This window comes from Colletotrichum fioriniae (genome assembly GCF_027942845.1).
Source record: "Colletotrichum fioriniae strain IMI 355084 chromosome Unknown scaffold_1, whole genome shotgun sequence".
NCBI lineage: Eukaryota > Fungi > Ascomycota > Sordariomycetes > Glomerellales > Glomerellaceae > Colletotrichum > Colletotrichum fioriniae.
Window position 1 is genome coordinate 5,551,823 of NW_027076837.1, and position 23,657 is coordinate 5,575,479.

At 51.7% G+C, this 23,657-nt stretch overlaps 8 protein-coding genes across 8 annotated transcripts; 2 read left to right on the forward strand and 6 right to left on the reverse strand.

Moving 5' to 3' along the window:
- Positions 1–1,128: 1,128 nt before the first annotated feature.
- N0V96_001431 (uncharacterized protein) lies at positions 1,129–2,854 on the forward strand (the record flags this gene model as incomplete). The annotated part of the gene is made up of 3 exons (XM_065756230.1): positions 1,129–1,323; positions 1,625–1,841; positions 2,097–2,854. The coding sequence occupies 3 exons, from the start codon at positions 1,129–1,131 to the stop codon at positions 2,852–2,854; spliced, it is 1,170 nt and encodes a 389-aa protein (XP_065615470.1).
- A 183-nt stretch (positions 2,855–3,037) lies between these two features.
- On the reverse strand, positions 3,038–4,222 carry N0V96_001432 (uncharacterized protein; the record flags this gene model as incomplete). Its single annotated transcript, XM_053191930.2, has 1 exon — positions 3,038–4,222. One exon carries the CDS (start codon positions 4,220–4,222, stop codon positions 3,038–3,040), a length of 1,185 nt encoding a protein of 394 aa, XP_053050538.1.
- A 441-nt stretch (positions 4,223–4,663) lies between these two features.
- N0V96_001433 (uncharacterized protein) lies at positions 4,664–5,775 on the reverse strand (the record flags this gene model as incomplete). The annotated part of the gene is made up of 2 exons (XM_053191929.1): positions 4,664–5,484; positions 5,550–5,775. The coding sequence occupies 2 exons, from the start codon at positions 5,773–5,775 to the stop codon at positions 4,664–4,666; spliced, it is 1,047 nt and encodes a 348-aa protein (XP_053050537.1).
- A 3,174-nt stretch (positions 5,776–8,949) lies between these two features.
- On the reverse strand, positions 8,950–9,581 carry N0V96_001434 (uncharacterized protein; the record flags this gene model as incomplete). The annotated part of the gene is made up of 2 exons (XM_065756231.1): positions 8,950–9,519; positions 9,573–9,581. The coding sequence occupies 2 exons, from the start codon at positions 9,579–9,581 to the stop codon at positions 8,950–8,952; spliced, it is 579 nt and encodes a 192-aa protein (XP_065615471.1).
- Positions 9,582–11,583: 2,002 nt separating this feature from the next.
- N0V96_001435 (uncharacterized protein) lies at positions 11,584–12,432 on the forward strand (the record flags this gene model as incomplete). Its single annotated transcript, XM_053191927.1, has 1 exon — positions 11,584–12,432. One exon carries the CDS (start codon positions 11,584–11,586, stop codon positions 12,430–12,432), a length of 849 nt encoding a protein of 282 aa, XP_053050535.1.
- A 2,521-nt stretch (positions 12,433–14,953) lies between these two features.
- On the reverse strand, positions 14,954–15,562 carry N0V96_001436 (uncharacterized protein; the record flags this gene model as incomplete). The annotated part of the gene is made up of 3 exons (XM_053191926.1): positions 14,954–15,244; positions 15,302–15,332; positions 15,384–15,562. The coding sequence occupies 3 exons, from the start codon at positions 15,560–15,562 to the stop codon at positions 14,954–14,956; spliced, it is 501 nt and encodes a 166-aa protein (XP_053050534.1).
- A 1,625-nt stretch (positions 15,563–17,187) lies between these two features.
- N0V96_001437 (uncharacterized protein) lies at positions 17,188–20,044 on the reverse strand (the record flags this gene model as incomplete). The annotated part of the gene is made up of 2 exons (XM_053191925.1): positions 17,188–18,640; positions 18,699–20,044. The coding sequence occupies 2 exons, from the start codon at positions 20,042–20,044 to the stop codon at positions 17,188–17,190; spliced, it is 2,799 nt and encodes a 932-aa protein (XP_053050533.1).
- A 1,664-nt stretch (positions 20,045–21,708) lies between these two features.
- Positions 21,709–23,625, reverse strand: N0V96_001438 (uncharacterized protein; the record flags this gene model as incomplete). Its single annotated transcript, XM_053191924.2, has 1 exon — positions 21,709–23,625. One exon carries the CDS (start codon positions 23,623–23,625, stop codon positions 21,709–21,711), a length of 1,917 nt encoding a protein of 638 aa, XP_053050532.2.
- Between the last annotated feature and the right edge of the window lie 32 nt (positions 23,626–23,657).

A 23,657-nucleotide genomic window follows, 5' to 3' on the forward strand; every position in this document is an offset into this window, starting at 1 on the left:
CTGGTCGATTCCGAGCCTTCGGACCAGATTTCCGGGATTCCATCGATCGCCCCCAAGGGTCACTTTCTCCACTTGGCTGGGAGACCGTCGCGCCTCACTACGTATGTGCCTTGTGCGCGTACTTAGGTGTGCGACACGATCCACGGAAGAAATGGACTGAACGACTCATTCATTACGACTCAATTGTTATCCTAACGATTGGTAGCACCGGAGGGGTTCATGTGTGTCGCACGTCGAATTCGGAGCTGGTTCGTGCATGGACTTTGTTATCGGCCGATATTTCTACACGGCGTCTTGTAGCGGGTGAGACATACCGCTGAGAAACGCAGCATCTCGAGATGCTGAAAGAAGCCCAGGACGTTTGGACGAAATCAATAGGGCTACCGGTTCCCATTCCGAATTCGGTGGTTCGAATGCGGCCATGGGAATGGGTACATGTTTCAGGAGTGGCGGAAGGTCTTCTACGATGAAGATGAACTTGGAACAGAAGCAAAAAATGGACTGGCGTGGTTGAGTGCTTCGCTCTGTCGAATCCAGGCGTGAAGAAGATCCAGTCGCGAGGGGGCGCACTCTAAGCGTGGATCGGTTCGCCGGATCCGGAACGGCCATCGCGCAGCCGGGGACGCGGCGTCTGAGACATTCTCTTTTCCGAACGCGTGCCGGGAATGGATTGAGGCTCGTGTAAGCGCCAAACTTTAAGCCCGTGGCGTTCTTTTGCCCGTATATGTGGTAAAGGCCTTCCCTCTTTCACCGCACGAGAGCCTACCTGTCTTTTCTGGTTCTGCTCCTCTCTTCGTTTTTCTCGATTCCTTGTTCTTGTCCTAAACTCTGTTGTAGTTTGTTTGACTGCATGCTATCTTCATTCACAGTTCCGTCCAAAAAGGGTAATTCCAGTTGAGGGCTTCAAGTCCCCTGGCTTCTCAGCCTGTGTGCGCGACAGCTCGCGGGGGGCTACGAAACCGAACTTGCGATCGCTTGGAGAACAACGAACCGAAACACGACTGGGACGCCCGTCGCCCAAAAGGACGGAGCCCGGAACCCCGATGCGCGTCTCGCAATAAAGATTGAAAATAACCAGGGCATCGAATTTACTCAATGCTGATCTGGCCCGGGCTAGAAAAGGAAGACATGGATGTGTCTTCCAACGAGACCACTGAGGGAGGCTTCGGCTCGACGCAGATGCAGGCGCTCTCCCACGAGAGCCTCGCCAACATGATGCTCGGCGTCATTATCGCAGTGCTCTTCGTCACGACTGTGTTTGTCGGGCTGCGGATCTACGTGAGGGCGCGGGTTATCAAGAAATGGGGTGCTGACGATACGATGGTGACGCTTTCGTTTGCTACGGTGGCTTTCCACGGAATCATGCTGTGTTTGGGTGAGTTTTCGATGTTGGACGTCTGGACACAGTCGCGAAGACGGGCTGTTCAGGTGGAGAGCCACCATCATGAAAGGGAAGTTTGTGGGCTGATGTGGGTGAGAGGGACACAGGTACCAGATTCGGACTCGGAAAGCATGTCTGGATGACGCAGGCACAAACAATCGAGAAAGCTCAAAAGGTAAGCCTTTCATAAACATGAGAATTCCCTTTCTTCTTCGGGTGCTGATCGTACACGCTCAAAAATAGCTCGCCATGTTCATCATGATGATTTACAACATCGCCTTCGTCACCATCAAGATCGCCTTCCTCCTCCAATACCGCCGAAGCTTTCCTCTTCTCATGGTCGATATGATGTGCAACGCCGGCATCGCGTTCCTCGTTTTGTTTGGCGTATCGCTGATGGTCTCGGCGGGCATTACGTACAGTTTGGTACTCAAGCGCGAGATGACGGATTCGCCCATCAGTGTGTTGGGATGGTGGCTTGCCAACGCGTCAATACACTTACTCACGAACATCTTCATCTTTGTTTTACCTTTACCGCTGCTCGGAAGGCTGAGATTCCGGCGAGGGGAGAAGCTAGCTCTCGTCATCAGCTTTGCCTTGGGGCTACTGTAAGTTGAAGTTCTTCATTTTTTTATGAGAATCTTTGTTGTTAATGTGGATTGGTTGCCGCCCAGAACATGCGCGGTATCCGTCATTCGGATCGCATATCTCCCAGGGTCCTTTGACATGGTCGACATGACGTACGACGGGATTTCTATCATCCTCTGGTCCGTCGTAGAACTCTCATGCGCCGTCATTTGCTGCTGTATCCCCACCCTCCGACCGCTCGTTGAGCGACGACAACGAGACCTCACCGACGACTACGACGACGGCACCATCTTTGGCGGAGGCATGTTCAGAGAGGACTTGAGTTTCGGCGAGGGCCCACAACGCGTTCGCCCAGGTATGAGCGGGGTCAACAACGAGAGGATATCGTCATCCATTAGCTGCGCCTCGGAATCGGGCATGAGGAAACCCGGTCCGACCTTTTTCTGGCTACGCACGCGGAAGAAAAGCGACCACTCGAGCATCAACGGGCTGGATGATATTGAGCCTATGCCCATGCCCACGCACGCGGGACCGATGATGGCGGCTGCGGCTGCCGCGATGCCGGTGGTGGAGGTTCACGGGGTCCGACGGGAGAGCGAACACGGCATCATCGTTGTCGAGAGTGAGCGCGTCGGATGGGGGGCGGAACGTGAGCGTGGGATCCCGCGACGGGCGAGCGTAAGGAGTAGTTTGCGGAGTGACAGCAGTCTTGGGGTGGCGCTGCGTAGGGATTTGAGTGTGAGGAGGCACATGAGCATAGCGTTGTCGGAACGGGATTCGGATGATGATGTGTACTATTTTGGTGTTAATGAGGAGGATGTGGACCTGCAGTGCCCGACGCCGCTGAGTCCGCCGCCAAAGTGTCGGAAGTCGACCAGTTCATAATGGGTCAGAAAACGTCTCTTTAGACTTTGTAAAACATTCTGTACGGTGTTTGGATGGTCTGGGTTTCGTTCCATTGATGGCGATTTTGGAGTTTTGCATTCATGTGGCGGGCTTTAGGGGAATATCATCGTATAAGATAATGACGATGATTGTGGAGCTACATCCATTGAAACCTGCCGAGATTCAGTCTACCCGTAGACCAGCTTCTTTCAACAGCGGTAAAATCTTCTCGCCGAAGTACTCCAGATCTGGTGCAAAATCATAAAAATTGATCTGGACGCCATCGATCCCGACCTTGTGCAACGCATCCAGCTGCTCAACGACCTGCCCCGGCGACCCAATAATCTCAATATTCCCTCCCAGATTCAGACCCTTATTCTCCTTGGCGTCCTTTCTACCCCTCCACGCATGCGCATCACTATCATACGCCCCGTTCGCCGTCCCAAACTTCTTGGTGCCCGCCTGGATTGTCGTCCCCTCGGCGATGCTCTCCGCATACGCCCATGCCTCTTCGGGCGTGTCTTTAGAGACAATGATTGGGTTGATGATGATCTTGACACCGCTGCGGCCCTGTGCCTCGACAGCGGCCCTGATGTTGGCGATATGGGCCGGCAAGGTCTCGAGCGCGCTGTCAATGTGAGCCGTCCCCGGCGAGGTAATGAAGATAAGGTCAGAGTACCGCGCGGCAAATTCGATGCCCGCGGGTGAGCCCGTCGCGTTGACGAGGATCGGGCGACCAAACTGCGGTTTCGGTGTGACCCACGCATTCTCGAGGCGCCACGGCGAGACTTTGCCCTCGTAGGAAATATTCTCCGTCTCGTTCCAGAGACTATTCACTACGTCGAACAACTCGCCAGCCATCCGGTACCGCTGATCGTGCTCGATGCGCTGCCGGCCAAACATTTCGTGCTCCACGGCCCGATGGCCCGTGACTACATTGATCCCCCAACGGCCCTTGGCGATGTGATCCAGCGTGGCGCCGTATTTGGCAATGTGCAAGGGGTGAAGCGGCCCGTAGAGGACATGCATGGTCGAAATGAGCAGGATGGATTCGGTCACGGCAGCCATGGCACCTAGGGCGACGAAGGCGTCGAGCGAGGCTTCCCCGTCGTAGCCGCCTTTGGGGAGCCATTGGGTGCGGCTGAAGGCGAGTTCGAAGCCGAGCTGTTCGGCGCGGCGGACGAGAGCGACGTTGTAGTCAAAAGTCCAGGTGTTTGTCGTGGGTTGCGTGGAGAAGTTTATGTCTTGAAGGTTAAGAAAGAGGCCTAGGAGGAGAGGTTGGCGGGAGGCTTTGCTTAGAGGGCTGTCTTTGAAGTCGAGGGGGCCTTTGAGTTCTGGGCCGCCCTCGCGGACTGAGGTTGGAGACATGGTGGTTGGGCAAGTGGACGTATCAGATTGGGAGATGAAACGTAGTGAAGCTCAAACGTCTCGTTCTTACATTGAGGTTATGTGATGAGACTGCGAGCTGAAGCGTCTTGATATACGTTCTGTCTTCGCATCGGTGTTTTGGCATCGGGCGACTTGGTTATGTAAGTTGGAGATGACGCGCAAGTGAGGAGCGATGTCGAGATCGCATCCTGCGCCGGTTCATGTGCATGATAATTGCCGACCCTCTCCGCCATCGGCCGACCTTGAGCACGCCATCGAGTGTTATCTTAACCTCCACACTACCTACGCCGGCATACAGGCGAGTACCTACTAGTCTCTGCTTTTGTATAGGTAGTTGGATATTTCAAGGATGAGCGCTGCCAAAGTTCAGATGATCAACTAATAATCACAATTCATTAATACCTTGTGTTTATGTGGGCTCTAGAGCTTCAATCTAGCTGCCTCAGACTTGACAATGGCAGGCACTTCATCTTCCAGACTCTTCTCCTGTGGCTTCCATCCGAGGACCTTCTTCGCACGCAAGGCAGAAGCCCGAGAGTTCAGGCCCCAACTAGCTGCCTCAAAACCAGCAGATGACTTGACGGCCTCATCATAAGACAACTCCCGCACCTCGGGCTCTTGCTTAATGAAGCCCTGCTCATGTGCTGCCTTCCCGACCAGCGTCGACAATTCACCCCAAACATGCTCGCCATTTTCCGTGAGGAAGTATCCCTTGGCACCCCAGATCTCCTTATCGGCCTTACGAGATGGGTCGAGCGCGGCCTCGACCAGCAACTCAAACACCACGCTGAGGTCGTGAACGTGGATGTTGTTCCACCGAGCAAGTCCCTTGCCAATGCGAGGGCTGTATCCCTCCTTCAACACAAAGGTAGCCAGCTCGTACACCTGACGGCCTCGACCCGACACGGGACCTCGTCCCTTGCCATAAATTGTGGGAGGGCAGATAATGGCAGTCTTGACAGAATCGGCGTGCTTGTTGCCAGTCTCGAGGACGATCTCGTCTACGTTGCGGTGGAAGGCGTCAGCTGGCAAGTTGACGAGCTCATCGACGCCATCGTAGTCGTTGAAGACCTTGTCGTCGTGCTCGCCAAATGTCTTCTTGACTTCCGAGTCGAAGTACGTCAGGATGCCGGTACCGCCCGTGTGCAACCAGAATCCTGGCCGGGATGGCGAGTGGCCTGATACGAGTCCCTTTGCAATAGCCTTGGCTGCGCCTGCGTGGTCTGAGGAGTCGGCGGTGTCTGGATGAGGCGAGATTATACGTCAGTGGGGGTTCTAACTCGAGTCTGAGAAATGGACAACTTACGAATTACAACATCAGCCCATGCTGCCTCGCGCTCCAGGGTCTCGGAATCATCGAGTCCCCCAATAACAATCCTGGCTTTCGGATATTTCTCGAGCACTTTGTCTGCCTTGTCTTGAGTTCGGATGAGAAGCGCGTATTCGAACTCGGAGTGTTTCTGGTGCAGCTGGTAAAGGGCGTCGCCACCGATGTAGCCCGTGGCTCCTGTGATAAAAATCTTGGCAGTCATTGTAAGGCTTTGTATCGTGTACCTTAAGATGAAGAAGCTTGGATGAATTTTGTGCTCGCCTTATAAATGGCGAAAAGTGATGTTATCACTGGCGTGATTTACGTGTGACTTACGTAGCTAACTGTTGCTTCTTCTATGACGTCGGCGTGGATTTCTAATCGTGAGTAAACCGCCTCCGGAAATATGTTTAACCACCTAGGGAGAACGGGAAGTGATTTCCGTCTTACCGCTCCCCACCGGTTTGCAAGTAATCATTGGCCTCTGCTCTTGTTAAGAGCGATCTCTAATGTTTCTAGACGCATCGCTAGTTGAAATAAGCTTATTTTTTCTGATGACATGAAGATTATCTGCTTTTACCAGGAGAGCCGTGCGATCGAGTTGAGGCTGCCCACGCAGGCGGGGTATCGCAGAATGCCCCTCACTTCTATTCTCACACGGTCCCACCTTCGTCAAAATCCGAGATGCCCCCCTAAACCAGAAGACAGGGAAACTTCAGAGAGACATTCTGATAATTACCGTAAGAGCCAGCCTTTTTGAGCCTATATGAACTGCTCAAAAGCGGCACATCTGCTCGTTCAGGAGGAATACATCCATATGTGGCTGTGGACCTTCACAGTCTCCTGATTGGCAGATCCCAGCGCCGCAAAAGTCTTCATGTCTTCCGCAGCGGCCGTAGATGCTGCAGCATGTTCCCTGCTTTCCAGCACATTTGCGATTCCCGTTTGCGTACCCGCAGGTTCCATCAGTGGTATACACTTTGTGGCCCCAGCAAATACCCTCCCAGCAGGTACCAGGAGCACAGTCTATGCTGAAGCGTGGTGATTTAGGTCAGCATCTGCAAGCTCCGGTGAAAGACGGCCATGAACACCAGGAAAGAATCGGGGATCTATCACTTACTCTCTCTGACCGCAGCGCCAAGTCTCGGAGTTGCAGCATTGCCCATTTGTCCCCACACAGGTGACCCCTGGGCGCGACGGGCCGCAGATGCCATCCCACGCCCTTTTCGGTTCGACGACTAACGCGGGTGGAATGATAAGTTTGAACAAATTCACAACACCGAACCAGTGAGTTGGGGTCACGTACAGCCAGCAGTGCAGTACGAAGCACAAGGACGAATGTTCCCGCAGTCGCGGTTCAGGGAAGGGTTGAGGAGGAAGAACTTGTCCAGTGTGATCCCATAACGGGCTGCAAGCTTCTGACAGGTCTCCGGACCAACTTCCTCGTTGGTTTCACTGGTATAGCGACAGTTGATCTCTCCAGGCTTTGTCTCGGCACCTCTGATTCCATGAATGGTTGTGTGAGTTGTGCAGGCTCGTGGTCGTGAGATTGTAGCTGCGGGACGTCCGGGGGTTGTAGAATCTTCCCAAGTCACCGGCTTACATTTTCCAGTGCTAGCAAGGCCAGAGGATAGCGAAGTGATGCCATTTACCGTTGTAGCAAAGAGAAGGATGGCAAGGCTTGCAATTCCGCCATTTTCGAAAATATTACTCAGCTTGGGTATCATTATGACTCCGAATCGGGGTGATTTGATACTGGGGTAATGATAGCAAGATTCAGTACGCTTCACAGGCTGTTCATTGATTCCCGTCCATGCTTAGAGAGGTTTTCACAATGCGAGCCTTACCATGTGGCCAGATCGTGAGAAAACAAAACTGTGCAAAGAAACCAAGGTAAGTAAGGCAGGCTAGGGAACTTTTGTTAGTCGCCATGGCAACATCAGGCAGCAGCTTCCCGCTAAAAGTCTTACGATGAAGGCTGGTACGGAAAAGCAGCGAGCGTTAGCAAAACTCCGCCGAAGACTTTTCCCAGTCTATGTCTCGTCAGTCCATGGTTGATAAACATCGATGTGCAACCGAGATCGAGTTGGTATGGCAGCCTGCAGTAGCGACCCGCTTTTCGGTCGCGCTTCGTCGATGCCATCTTTCGGCGCCCGGCAAGAACCTGCTCGAAATTGAGCCGGTATGCGTTCTAAAGCATCTTTTGCACATCATTTGGTACATGTAGGATACGCGCATTCCACGCACTAGTGACCTTAAACGCATCTCTATCGGCTAAAACGGAGAGGGGTGCTATTTTTGCCAGTTGAGGACGTTCAAGTTAAGATTGCCGCACGCACTGGAAATCGACGTGAAATCGCATGTGAAAACGGCGTAGACAGCTCGTAGTCAAGGGCACGGCTGAGACCTGTTGTGATGGGCTTCGGTTGAGCCAAACAATCATATGTCATGCCGATGCCACGTAGAATGCCTTTGCCAACCGGAACATATGGCCGTAAAGTACATGTATTCTGCGCACTCCAAGTTGTGAGCAAACCGAAAGTACTGTAGCTCTTGTCCAAAATGGAAATAAGCCGCCGGAATGGCCCTGCGATTACGGAGGGGCAGTCGAAGCCGTGCTAGGCTAGCTGGCAGACACTGGCGCTAAGTAAATATACTATAAACCTAAGCTGGCAGATATCAGTCTCTTCCGGTATGGTGCGGCAGCTTCCATGGAGATCCGGCTTGGTTTGGTTAGAAATCAACAATTGGCGGAGTTGGATTGTGTATTACCTACTCTATCTAGGACTCGATGTGATAGTGAATGCCACAAGCCAGATTTGACACAAGAGTGTTACTAGGAGTGGAAAGCATTGCTAGTAGGTGCTGGGTAAGGTAGTGTGAATTGGTTGGATAGGTTGAGTCCTTACGTGTATAAGGTATTCTATGGTCGCTTGCAAAGGGGGAGGGAGATTTTCTACGAGGACAAAAATGAAATATGGAACCAAGACGTCCGAATACAACGAGAAAGCATCATCCAAGTCATCCGTGAAGCTGTGGGGAGGTCAACATTGCATGGTTGTTACATTGGAGAATGCTGTGCTGACTTGGACTTGAGTCTGCAACAGTTGATTAAGGAAGACTACTTCACCAAACACTCAGAGAGAGCTTACCAGAGAACTTTTGACTATACAGAGCGGCTGAATTGGACTATTCCAGCTTAAATTGTTTATTCTCGGAGTATCAAGTATACTTTTAAGATCATTAAACTGACCGCCTCTCCCAAAGCTCAAACTACATGCATGGAGTTATCCAAATTCTCCTGTCAGGTCTTGAGTAGCGGAGTGCTGTTACATGATGAATATATGTAACCGTTTTATTAACAATCAGCAGCGCCTCCGCTCCTAATCATTTTCAGTCACTGCGCATTGGTAGGCCCCTTTTCGCCGCTCGGGGGCGGAGCACCAGCTGGTTCCTTGTCCTTAGGAGGCGAATCGCTTATTGGATCCTCCTTCTCGTTGGAACCAGCTTCTTGACTGAAGCATCCCTGTTGGTCCGTAAGACCGCCGTAAAAGCTCTCTCGGTATGCGGCGTCCAGCTGAGCCTGGAAGTTGGCGTCGGTGACCGGTACTTGAGTCTTTTCGTATTTGACATCCGATAAAGCTTTCTTCGCAGCCTCGGGAAGAGAAAACCAGCTGACAACTGTGCGCTTAAACACCTTGTCTCCATCAGCACCTGTGAATGGGGAGAAGGCGTTGTCGTGAATCTGCATTTTGGGATGCGTCGGCGTGTCAACGCCGACTCCCGAGGATGCATACGAGATCTTGCCTGCAGGTGCAGTATCCCAGACAAGATGATCGGTCGTGAATGACACGCCTACAGGCGACACGGATGAGGCATCTTCCTTGCAGCCAAACTGGTTCAACCAGACTACAACGCTGGCCCAGTAGTGGGTATGACCCTCATCGTTGCCCTTACCCCAGCGGACCTTGGGCATGTAGTAGGAAAACATGATACCAGTACGATCCTGACTTTGTCCACCTCTGACATAGACTTGAGCAGTGCCTCCGGCATCACATCCACTTCTACCACCTCCAGTCGGCCTCAGACCTTCTCTACATCGCTTTCTGTTAGTTCCGTTTCGCGCCCATGGATTCTTTGAAAGCCGGCAAATCTGATCTTACCCAAGATTGCCGGTGGCATCAACGGCAGGATACGGATCGCAGCCGCCTGAAACATAGAGAAACGGATTGAATCGAAGCTCTAATTGTCCCTCAAATCCTGGGGAGGCGCTCTGGGTGAGCGGAACGATCTTATCGTGGCCCAGTGTTGGATGTCCGGCATAATCATCATTGCCTCGTGGGAGGACAGAGGACAATGCGCCATGAATGAAGAGACAGCCAAGCGATGGCTGTAATATGCTGAGCTTCATGCTGAACTCGATTGCCGGGAGTTGAGAGTTTTCAAAAGGCCACGATTGGAGAAGACGAGTGGCGTATGGGTCAAAACGAAGGAATCGATGTCATTAGAGATATCGGAACAAGTTGGCGCAAACTTGCTCATGAACGGGGATAGTACTGCGACTTTATCTGTTAGTGGCCGACTTCAGACTATCGTTCTGACTCTCATTGCAGTACCTAAGTGTCAGTTCAAAGTTGCCTCCACGCGATAACCTGCGAACTCTTCCTTGCAAGATCTGGAATTAGTTACAATATGGCGTGCGCTTCTATGCGGTGCTTCTGATTCCAGACCCCTCCGTACCTGACTCTCGTCATTTTTCCAGCAGAGAACAAGGTAGCTTTCTGTGAACCTGACCTGGCGATCTATACGGGATCTACAAATTTTGCCTTGGTAATTCCAAGAAGAAAGTGTATCTTCGGCTGAGCCGGCCCCGTGTGCATTTTCAGCGAGTGTTCAGCGAGTTGCTTGGTAATACTTGTCAGCCTTACCTGACTACCGAGCTGTGTTCAGTTGGATTTGTGGGTACAGCCGCTAATTAGAAACGGTTGTTCAGGAACCATCTGCCATGAGGCTAAGGGATTAGACTTTTCTAGGAAAAGTGATGACCTGTTGGTCCTCACTACCAAGTTCTCAATACAAGGCGCCCTGCACTTCTCGAATGACATGCGATGATGCGACATCAGCCCAGATTCACTATGCGTTCCAAGCCTGATCTAATCTGCTTTCGAGCTACAAGGTCTAGTAGCAAGATACAACTCAATCATGAAGCCTCAAGCAACGCGTCTTCTCAGCCGTTGTGCCTGCATGGAGGGCCGGGCCGATCGCATGCGGGAAGTATGTACCTCCCGAGTCGAGCCATAGCTCAAAGATGAAGCACGGATAGCTTGGCACGTATGTTAAACTTTAGAGGTGGGGGCCGAACCCGGTTGTGCCCATTGGCTACAGTTCTATAACCAAATGAAAGACAGAAGTATCAATAAATGACAGCAATATAATTAATGCCCCAATTAGAGTATGGCTTAAATGTAAAGGACTACGGACACTCCGTGCAGCAGTGCGGCAGTGCGGCAGTGCGGCAAGTTCCTATTACGGCACGTTCCCCAGGATCAGAATCGTGCAAGTATACCGAAACCATGGCCCTGGAGGTGAATTATTCGGAGCAATGACTGCTGGGTCTCAAATATTAACCACAAGGTCAACTTTATTTTGTGGTCGACCTGAAGCTTGTATGAAATTGAGGAACAGAGGGACAGGCTGGGAGGTTCGATGAAGTTCATCTCTTAACCGCCCTGAGCTTCAAGTGATTGAAGTCACTTGAAAACCATCCGTTTCGGTTATGACCGAATCAGACCGGCGGTGGGATACATAAACACTATTATGGTGTGTAATTTCTGTGTTCTCCGGTCAAGTTCCACCAGGATGGACTCCAGCCTGGACAGCCCAAAAGGGCTGATAGCATCTGGTGGAAGGCGCCAAATATCGAGCAGAATGTGCTTTAAATCCAGACAAAATTTCTTGGAAATGAGATGGCTTGAATAGATCGTTGTCCAGTTATCACATCCATCTTCCTTCTTTTGCAAATCTCGTCATCATGCGCTTCGTACTTTCGACTGCCATCTTTGGCCTCCTTCTCTTCTTGAGTGGCTTTGCTCACAGCGCTGCAACAGACATTGATGCACTTTCGTTAGCGGAGCGCTCAGGCACCTCTGAAATCATCCGTCGGGGTTGGAAGTTCAAGAGCATCTTCAAAGGCAAGAGCAGCAAAGGTTCCAGCTCAGCTCAGCCAGAACAAGAAGTCGAGTCCGAATCAGACAATGAGGAGCAAACAGCTGCAGCCGATCTCAGCGACACTGAGGATGGCCGTGTGCCAGATATTACAAAAAGAGGCTACATTTTCCAAGCTCACCGCCGTTCGGACTCTGTGAGGGTGGATGTCGGAGTCATGATTCCTTCTCCCCAAGATTGGAAGCCAGACATGTTCTGGAGCATGGACGACATGGCCGTGTATCCGAGCGAGAACGAAATCAGGGTGTTCAATGCGATCAACGAGGACGACCCCACACCAGAGCCACGCAAATGCCGTTTCCGGACCATCATGATGGCCACTTGGAAGGAATACTCGAACAAATACGTCTCGGAGCTCGAATATATCAGCTTCGCCAGTATCACGAATGAAGATGCGCTAGAGTCAATCAAGCAGGCATACCTGTGGATGGAGAGAAGCCAGGATGCGGGCGAACCGAATGAACTTCAAATTGACAAGACTGAGGAGGGAACTGATGAGCGGAAGGCATTTAACTGGCTCGTGAACCAGAATCCGCTTGGCCGCGCTGTTCGAGGCATTCCGTCGACATTCACCGCGATGGAGGATAAGGAAATCGACCGCGTGGATCTGTGGACAAGCAACGGAAGCAGATACATACGCTATCGGCTTCGTTGAATATTCCTGGGCACGACGATATGTAATCGATAGACTTGACTCAACTCAGGCCGTGCGATTTGGCGTGTTCTCTCTAAAGACCATTTGCAGGGCAACCTTTGCGGTGCGGCAGATATTCAGTTTCGTCAATATCCGATTATCATGCAATTATGGTCTTTGGAGGCTTCGCTTGGTGTACAGTATTAGGCTTGTTCTCGGTAGACGACAATTCCATGGAGAATTCAATAGCGCATATAGACTAATGGTATTTACCGTCATGAACGCTTGATCCGGGCAACATAATACCAGGTCTGTGACTGTCCGTCGAGCTGATGCGACATAAGCGTGAGCTTTAAAGGGCCTAGCAGGCAGCTGAACAGTGGCTGCCTAATCCAAGAAAGTGATATGACATGATGATAGTCACAGCCACCCCGACAAATCCTGCAGGCAATTATTTGTGTCATAAGCTTATGTCTTGGCTCTCCATAAGAGTTCAGCGGGACGCCCACTGCGAAAGATCAGTCCTACATCCCAACATCCCAATTATCATGAACATCCAAACGGTTTGACATCTGGTTTCTTACCTCCACTTCGAAAGTCGAGACATTCCGTTATCGAGAGACCCGTCTCATGGTCCAGCGGCCTGGCCAATCAAGACCTCTGGGCGTCGCTCTTGATTGTTGGCTGGCCTGAGCTATGCTAATATTGGTTGGCTCGCATTGGACCCTTGTCGCCCCGCAGACGCACCATGAAGGAACATCCGGATTATTATCTCCAGACGCCAGAATTGCTTCTTCTCCACACGCGCGCCTGCCGTCGCCGATGTGTTTGTCGACATTCCACTGCTAGGTTAAGCTTCCCTCACCCGCTCCGGAGTCATGAGAACCGCAGGTGGCTTGCCCCGTTATCGCTTCGACGGAGAGGCTGGCCGAGTGGGGTCGTGGCCTTAGGTACGCAGACGGCCTGAAGCAGGAACACAATGGCTCGAAAGGGCAGTCGGAAGACTAGAACTGGCTGCATAACATGCAAGTGAGTGTGCCTGAGAGTATCCATCTCCATTGATCGGTACACAGTGAGAATTGGAAACTTGCCTCAGAAGATACCTCGCATCTAACCTTTCATGACCAAGTAGGATACGCAAAGTGAAGTGCGACGAGACCAAGCCAACCTGCAATCGCTGCGCAGCCACCGGCCGTCAGTGTGATGGCTACAGTCCGGCGCCCTCGCCAACAAATAAATCCCAACTCCGCCGCTACCGACCGCACCATGTCTTTCCAGGAGCAGACGGCGTCGGAGAGGGCAGAGCTTTGCAGTTTTTCTGCGAGGTAGCCGGCCCTTACATGTCGGGCGCCGTGGACCCTCATTTTTGGCCTAAGCTGGTGATGCAATTTACCAGCTTCGAGCCTGCCGCGCGCCACTCTGTCATAGCCATCAGTACCCTCTGTGAACGTCTACAATTCCAGGAAGATATGGACGAAGAAATTCTCCTAAAGGACGACCTTTACGCCTTGCAACATTATAACACAGCTATCCATGACCTCAGGACCATGACCTCTCCTGAGCGAAGTCCTGTCATACTCCTAGTATGTCTGCTGTTCATCACTGTTGAATTCTTACAAGTCAACCGCGATGAGACGGTAAAGCACTTAAAGCACGGATTCCAACTTCTGAAGAGCACAATCAGAGACTATGCCTGGACAAAGGAACACTTACTGCCTCTGTTTCGACGATTGAGCATCTATGCGTTCCTGCACGCAACCGATCCTAGAGACTTTCCCAATCTGGAAGGTCTCGAGCATCCGATTCCCAGCAGCTTTTCAACGATTTATGACGCTCAAAGAATGGTTGACGACATCTTCAGCCGCACCATGCGGTTGGTGCGGAACGGCGACCCTTATAGAATATACCCAGAAGAACACCAAATTGTGCCGCCTGATTTACTCGTTGAGCAAGCCAGTCTTGCATCATCACTGGATCAGTGGAAGGTACTATTTGATGCATTTGAAGCACGGCCTGCATCACCACCCCCGAGCGAGCATGTACCCGGGCAAGAAACTCTAACAACGGCGCTACGATACGTCATTGTGTCACGATACGAATGTTGCAGAATATGGCTGAACACGGCGTTTGGTGACAAGGAATACGACTACGACAGCCACTTGGCTGTATTCAAAGCAATGTCTACAGAAGCAGGGATAGTAGATCCGGAGGTGCTTGCGACATTTGAAGGGTCTCCTTATTTTACATTCGACACCGGCTATCTCCCTTCAATCTCACTAATTGCAACGAGATGTGCGCATTTGGAGGCGACGTTAAACAAACTGAGGCTGAAACCGCTTCCAGGTCTTCCAAGGGAAAATATGTGCCTGCTTGCCCAGGCCGGAGACTGTCTGTGTGAAGCTTTACCAACATCTTCACGAAACCTTGGTCGACTGGAGATTGCGGAATCCAATACCTGACTCTACTTAGAAAGCTCTACGCATACATACACAAATGACCGTCTAACAAAGTATTACGCTGTCCCCAATGTACTTTATCCCAGTTACTGCACCGGTGGATGTCCATCCAGGACCCACGACTTGATTAGTGATGCAGACTCGGCTGGCAGGTCAAATGGGGCCAAGTGACCAGAGTTGAATAGCTCGGCATAGGTAAGCTCTTCGTAAGACTTCCATCTGCCAGCTACTTTAGCGTCATGGGACCAAGGAGTCATCTCTCGGAAGCGGAAGAAGGGGTGGCCATGCCAAGCCAGCCCCTCGTTGACTAGCCTTCGCATTCCAGCTGCATTGCAGTATAAATCCTTGTCGCCCACGAAGATGAGAACGCGAATTCCCTGCAGGAGTTGTCAGTGAGCTTCGATACACGCCTTGTTCTACCTTGGGCTATTTACCGCATTGAGAAGCCCGTTGACGTACTCATCGCTGGACTTCCACAAGTCACCCACGCTCTCCCACTATTTAAGGATTTCGTACGAGATTCCCTGGAATGAAGCATCCTCGTCAACTCCGAGAGCAGCCTTGACCTTCGTCTGGTTCAAGAAGGCGTCGATATGGCCCAGCTCGGCGTAGCATTCTTCTGATGAACCGTCACCACAACTTCGTCTCCAGTCATAAGGGTTGCGCTTCATTTGCTCGACAACGTAGCCGCTCATGGTGGAGCATTTCTCATGTGTTTCAATAAAAGCTCGGGAGGTCCATCCTTCATCATCACCAGTGCCTTCGCAGATCCCCAGGTTCTGTTCGCACCATAGGTTTAGTGGGGCCCATTCAATGCACTGTGAGGTGCTGAGCAAGCTATCAGGCCCGGAGCAAAGCGCTTCAAAAGTTCCTGGGTTCTGAACACGAAGTCGTATCAATCCGTTGCCAATGAGAATTCCCTTCAAGTTGATGAGCGGGACCACCGAAGGTAGCTGAAGCGGTGAATGATCTCCTGCCCAATGATGCTCGTTGTCTTGAACCAAAAGCGCAGGAGCGGCAGAATGGAGGTTGACGTTGCGAGAGTTTTCGTCGTGGGTGTTTGCCTGGTTGTCAAGTATTGCGGAAGCCAGAGCCGGCACCCACGATCCACCGTAAGACTCTCCAGCAATGTGGAAGTCAAGACCTGAGTATTGAGTGAAGGCAATCATGAGTTGACGAAGAAATCGGTCCATCATTTGAGATGCTTCTTGCAGACCATTGGGTATCTTGGATCCCGTCGAATAGCCGACACTTACTGGCTGACTGGAGTTGGATCATGCAAGTATTAGTCAAGCATCTTTGAAGGTAATAGATCAGGCTGTTCCCAAAAGACAATGCTCAACTTACTCGACAAAGATCAAGGTTGCATTCGTGTTCCAACCGTGAGGGTTATCGATGGTGCATCCGCCCTCGGGCGCGATGCGACAGGGACCTAACTCCATCAGGTTCCCATAACCAGTAGAAGACGCTCCTGGGCCGCTGAAATATTGAAAGACAAAGCTGGCAGAGAGGTTAGTCTTGGCTCGAGACGACGAGAAGCACTGACCCAGACATCCATAATATTACGGGATCGTTAAAAGGACGATGTTTGCTTTCAAAGAGCCAGAAAAACAGATGACTCTCATCAACGCCATCAGTTGTATCTATAAAGCCGGCGACACCGGGAGTTGAGCTGTTGCATACACTGGCCGTGTCGGACCCGAGCCTGAGGGAGAATCCCGGGATGTCGGCCGTGGCGGGGAAGTGTGCCACGGGAGAGCCGGGCGACCGAGAGTGGGTTGGCGAAGCAAGGCTTTGGCTGACGAATGCCAGTAGCAAAGAAAGATGTAGAAGCCATGATACCGAGAATCTAAATCGCTGAGACATTTTTACCTCCTGATGTTTGGGACACCAAGATGCCATGAAGAAGCTGGATGAAGCGCCAACTTTCGACTTTTTTCTAATGCAGCGGTTTTGCTGACCCGAATAGGAGTAGTGCGGGGTTCCTGATCGAGTTGTCGGATCCCTCACGGTAAACACATACTGTCTGCGAAGACAGAGTATGGCCAGTGGATCATGGCAGAGATGGTTGGAAAGCGCTTCAGAAGGCTTAATCTCTCCATTTCTCTGGCTAGTGTGTATTTGCACAAAGATGTAGGAGAATCCATCGAGAGATTACGTATGTGAGCTCTAAGACCTCCTATTTGAGTAATGGCGTCCGCTGGTCAACCCACTTTCAAGAGTCACCGCAGCATTCAATGTGAAGGAGTGAGAAGAGAAAATCGTTCTGGATCCTACATAGATATTTCGTAACGGTCATGTACATCATCATTCAAGAATCTCAAGCAGTGGCACCAGCAGCCTCGCCATCAACAATCAAGCTCGAGGCCTCCTCAGCATCACTCGGCTTGACGAGCTTAATGGAAACCTCGGGGTCCCGAGCATAGACACGCAGGCCTAAGACACAGACAGCGTTCCATGGAGATCCAGTCAGCTCCTCTTCGTCATCCAAGACAGTGGATTCAGCATCAGAGTCTGAATCAGAAGCCTCTTCCTCCTCAGCAGGCGCTTCCTCAACAGGCGCGTCATCAGCGACGTCTTCGGCCTTAGATTCAGCGATGACGGTCTCCTCGGCTGGCTTCGACTCCTCTGATTTCTTCTCGCTCTCATCGTTCTCGAGTTTTTTCTCTGCAGTCTTTTCCTCCTTAGGTTCTTCCTCTCCGTTCTTTTTTGGCTCTGGGGTCGGACCGTCGCCAGGCTTTGACGTATTCAAGATTGCTGGCTTCTCTGCCTCCGTGGGCTGAGCTGATTCCTTCACTGAGACTTTGACTGCAATCGAGTCACCTTCCTTCTTTGAATCCTTGTCTTCGGCCTTCTTCCCTTCCTTCCCAGTAGCGTCCTTGCTGTCTTTCTTTTCCTCGGTCTTCTTGCCCTCGTTCGCGAGGTCAGACACAACCTTGGCGGAATCCTCAAGCGCCTTCGCCGCAATCCCAAGCGCTTTCTTCTGCTTTCTTCTCTTCTTTGCTTTCTTGCTCTCCTTCTTCTGCTTTGCTTCAAGCTTCTTCTTCTCTACGAGCTCGTCCTCGTTCCGAACACCACCCTTCGCGTGAGCGATATCGTACTGTAAGCCGACCTGTCGCAATTTCTGCGGGTTGCGCTCGGCGTACTCCTTGACTACTTCCTCAACAGGCTTGATTGTGCTAACATCGCCTTCGCTGTTGCGAACGGCCGTGATCTTAGGCAGAACCTCGTAAATGCCTGGCTCCAGGTCGACCTCACAGCTCACCGAGCGATTCTCCCATTTGTGTACGGGGCGGACGCGACAAATCTGCTCTGGCTCAGGGGCATCGGTCTCTTTCTTCTCTCCATCCTTGGACTTGTCGCTGGTCGCGGAGGGGGGAGGAGCAGCTTGCTGGAGGACGAAGTGCAGTTCAAACCAGTACTGTCCCTCGAACCCATGGAAGTAACGGTCGTCGAGCTGCGTCAGAACAATAACAACCATGCCCGACTTTTTGACCTCTACAACGAACTTGGTCTGAAGGAAACCTGTCACCCAAGATACATCGGCGGAGGTCCACTGTTGCACAACGGTCCACTTGTCGTCGAATAGGCGCGTGCGATGGATGTACATAAAGGTCGAGAGCATATCCTGGTACGACATCCAGAAGACGCCATCATCGCCAAATGTATGATTCATACGCTTCAGCCAGTATGGCGTCCATTCTTTGGAGCCGTCTGACCATGGACCATTCCACTCGCCGACACCGCCATCGGATCGTTCGCCCCAAGGGTTCCTGTGGGTGCAAGTGTTAGAGCAAGGCAAGGTATCAAAACACTGGGAACAAATCTTACCGGATCTGCACGAGGCGAACCTTTTTACCGTCTTCGTCAACCTCCTCTCGTGACTGGAGGATAGAGTATGCGTGTCCCAATGCTAGACCGCTCTTCTGCCAATCCCACCCGGTACCCATAGCGGCAAGGGCGAAGACAAACTCACCGTCAGAGTTAACAAGCTCCTTCCACAGCTTGTCCTTCCTCAACACGCGGTTAGTCGCAATGGTCGAGGTCACACCACCTGTCATATCCTCGACCCCCTCGCCGGGCCAGCCACCTGAAATGGCCTCATAGTCGCCGTGAACCTTGGCGTATGCTTTTTCGAGAAGTGGTAACCACGTCTCGTTCTGATCTTCGCAGCGGGCAAAGTAGAGAGCATCGGAGCCTGTCTGGTGCCTCTTCCTATGCAGGCGAGCCTTCTTGCCACTGGCATCATAGACATCTCCATAGTAGTCAAAGTCTGACTCATTGAGGTAGAGGTTATCGTCAATGACTGTCGAGATCCACTCGCCATCGCGCTGAAAGACAAAACCATAGACTCCACACTCTTCGTCGCGAGCGACACAGACTTTCTCCATGAGGTCTTTACGGTGCGCAATGGTGGCAACCGCGGCGAGCCACCAACAGTCACCATTGGAACCTTGCTTGATATCGGAAGACGAGTAGCCATTCATCGTGAATTGCGGCGAATCGAAGATCCAGTCAACGCGGTGGATTGAACCAGGGTTGTAGTACTCGCTTCCGCGCACGCCATGACGCTTCGAGACCTTGCCAGATACTGACTTGGCTCCCTTGCCGGCGGCTGCATTGGCAAAGGGATTCCAGATGTCACTGTCACCCCCAAGAAAACGGCTCACCGCCGTGGGGTCGATGGGGATAGTCGAGCTGGGACCCAAGATCTGCGCAGCGTTGAGAGTGTCAAGGCTGTTCTTCACATCCCAGCTGCTCACATATGGTACATCCCCCGCGGCACCACTTCCACCGGTACCCTGGTCCTCGTCACGAATAAGGCCGTTCAGACAGTTCTTCTTAGGGTCACGCTCGATGTCGAAGTCGGGGTCGGTGAACTTCTCATTTGTTCTCTCACACTCTCGGATGATTCGCTTGACCTTCTCTCGGCACTCGCGAGCGGCCGCGTCATATGACTCCTGCGCGTTGCGGGTGGAAGAGGCTCCCTTCTCCTGGAAAGCAGGGAGGAGGGACGTGTAGAGAGCTCGAGGGAAGATAGATGTCACCTTCCCTGGATATTTAGAGTGGAATTTGTCCCAGAAGTCAGACAAGGTTTCTTGGGGGCTCTTCTTCGAGCGCTTCGTTGCTGAAGGAAGGGGAGGCACTGGTGGTGGCGGATCGCCGTAGGTCGCCATATTGAGCAGTCGGATATCAGAGAAGGTTTAATGACTAAACTGATGTCTTGTTTGTGTCGGGTCCTTTGGAGACATGAGGTGAGTGACTGACTAGTTCAATAGAGTTGAGTTCATTTCGGCCATGCTGCTGGACTTAAGTAGTCGCCGTAGTCTGACGAAGACATCATTCACGCCTTGAAGGGTTGTATAACAGGTATGACAGGGCATTGGTAAGGCTACGAGCCACCTACTGAACCCGGCATCTAGTGCTGACGCACCAGCGATAGTTCCCGTGTACAACCGCACATCAGGGTGTTTGGGTGTGAGGCTGCCTAGAATCGCGTTACTTGGATGTTACAATATTGAAATGCGAAACGAAACTCAACCAATTGTATGAGATCGTTGGTGTGAAGGCGCCCTAGGTATCGGAACAGTCGGCTTGCTTGGCCGCATTCTGCAGAATATCGAACCAAACTTGCTCTAGTATGCAGCGAATCGCCAGGGTTGGATCTGGCAATTCGTACTACATGCACCAACAGCACGCAGATTGGGGGCCATTCTGCCGCCGGGCTTCTGGGCCTAGTATCAGATAGAATCATGGCGCCAATGACTTTAGCGCCGCGAGGTTGGGCTGATGACAGCAAAGCACACGGCTGGTCCCCAGGTCTCCTTCTCGGCCACGCACGCCGGATAACATGAGGGAAGGCTTACGGTCTCATTTCAGTGGAGTAACTGTGAAAAACATCACCCCGCGCGATGAACTGGCGACTCTCACGTAAGACTTAGGGGAACGCCATGCATGCATGAGATGCAAGCCACTGTTAGTGCGTGTCGCTACCCCAAGCCCTTACGACCAACTCATTTGGGACAATGTAGTAATCCAAACAGGGGTTCTGTGCAGATGGGAAGGTGAAGCTGAAATTTGGACTGCAGTCACAGGAATGACAGGCTCACTGCTGATCATACTGAAAGGGTGCTATGGCTTGGCCAGACCTGGAGAATTATTCATCGTGATTGAGATTTCTATCGCGTTGAACGACTGATCACATACATGCGCACATAGGAGAGGACACTGAGTACATTTGATTGGACAGAAGTATCATTGACCCCCAAATCAACTTAGACCTGAGGCCGATAATTGATAGGACGGCTGCTATACACTGCAGGAGATTCATTCTTCATCCATGTCGACGCCGATGAAGAGTAACTTCGATACCAATTCTTCAAAGATATTCTTCTCAAATCTATTCTTCAAATTAGTAATTAACCTCCCCCACCCAATTTTTGCAATGTCAATGTCTTTGTCTAGGTAATGGGATGCATATCTCGGCTACGCATGGTGAGTAGCAACTACGCATAGGCATGCTGGCCAATTACATGATTGGCACTTCAAGGACCTGCCTTTGCCATCGGCAAATAAGCTCATTGTACATCAATCCTTCAAACTCGGACAAATTTCAATTTTCCTCTGGCACAGACTGTATCGATCATTGAGCCCTGAAAGCTTGGGCAGGTATTCGAGAAGTGTCTCTCATTGGAGTTAGATATGTGGCATCCGTAGCGTTCAATTGGAAGCTTTGGTATGTGCTCATTTCTTTACTACGAGGTCTATGGCCGACTCATTCCCTTCGCCATGCCGCTCATTTAGGTGGACATGGTCAGGTTCAGTGCTGAGTTAGCAGGAGCTACTTGCGGTACAAAGCAAGCACTTTCTGCCAGAAGGTTGTGGCCTCCGGTTGAGCAGTCGCTGTCTCTCCAGCTCCTCTATGATCCGGCACATCAACGACCTCGCCATCTAGACCCTTATTGTTGGCGGCGTTCTGCTGCTTGCCTAGGTAGAAGTTTGGCATAAAGAAAGAAGCGACCAGAGGGATACAAGACAAGCAGATGGCGGCGATTGTGATGTGTCCGTTTACGATGGCGTAGGCGCGGATAGATCCTTGGCGAATGGGATCATCAAACTGGTACTTCTTCAACGTCTTGATGTTGCCGTAGATCTTGGCGATGATACTATTTGAAACTCCAGGAAGTTCCACACGCATCTGGTCAACCATCTGCTCCGTCCAGATGCTCGTTGCGACGGCGCTTCCGATACTGGATCCCAAGGTAGACCACAGTGTGATGATGGAAATGATTGAGGCAACGTCGTCGTGGGGAACAGACGCCTGTACACCAACGCGCGCACCAACTACATTGAGAGAAGAGAGACAGAAGATGAGCTGCGCTGCTACGAGCCGAGCAGTATCTTGAGTCATGTTGCCGGTCGGTTGGACCAGAAGGCCGTAACCGAGAATCTTAGCCGCGGCACCGAAAACCATAAGACTCTTGTAGCGATGAGTGCTGCGGTGAATGAGACCAACCGCAGGGCCGACCAGACAGAGGCCCATGGTGGTTATGCCTAAGAAGATAGTCCACTGGTAGGTAGTCCACTCCTTGATAATGAGAATGTATGATGAGAAGTAGGTGTTGCGAACGGACGAGGCCATTTGATTGAAAGTGTGGATGATGACACCTGCGATGAAGGCGCGGTTTTGTAGAATGCTCTTCGTCATGAGAGGCTTAGGAGCGAGGAATATTTCGAACAAAACGAAGCTAATGAGAACGACGAAACCCATGACGATCATGGCGATCATGCTTGCGTTGGTCCACCCGCCATCGGCGCTCTTAGCCAGTGTGATGGGCAAGAGGATCAGAGAGAATGCAAACCCGAGGAGGATGAGGCCAACGATGTCGATATCGATCATTCCCCGGTAAGCAAGTTTGGCCCAGTACACCAAGTTCTTGGAAGGGGCCTCAGAGACACCGGTGCGAACGTTCTTGGAGTCGGCAATGGTAACCATACCAGCTTTCTCTCCGCGACGCTGCATTGCGTAGAGGGTAAAGATAGCCGGGATGAGGAGGACAGGGACGAGTATGGCGAACATGCCTAAACCCCATCGCCAGTTCTCGTAGAAACCTTCAGCAATGAAACCGTTGACGGGGACAGTGACAATAAAAGGCAGGGACAGGCAAGCACCGAAGAAGCCGCGCCATTCCAGAGGAGTCAAATCGGCGACAATAATGTCGCTCAGAAGATCGAGGCCTGACTTGCCGACTGAAGTAAAGCAGATACCGACAGTATAGGCGGGGAAGGCGGTGGCACTTGCTGCAACGGCAAAACCTACGGCGTAGAAGGCGAGAATGACGACGTACGTCGTAGGTCGCGAGGTGATGTCGGCAAGTTTTCCGATGAAAGGCTTGCTGATGGCGCGGATAATTTGACTGGCAGTATTGACGGTACCAAGTTGACTGTGGACCTTGAACGTTGAAGCAGCCAACGTGCCAAAAATGGTTGTGGTGATACCCATGTCGAGGGCATAGGCGAACATAGTCAGGCCGATGGATAAACCGAGGAGCCAGAGTAGAATCTTGCCCTTCTGGCCAGAATGGTAGAGTACCTTGTTGAAGGCTTCAACTCTGCTGACGCCGACTTCTTTTGACCCCTCATTATCAGCGGATCTGTCGTGTTTCTCATCCGGCTCGAAGAAGTCCTGAGGGACATCGTTCTGGACGGGAGCCTTTTCGGGAGCCACTGGCTGATTGTCGGCCGCAGGTGTCGACATATTCGGCGACTTCTGAAGCTGCCCGAGTTTTC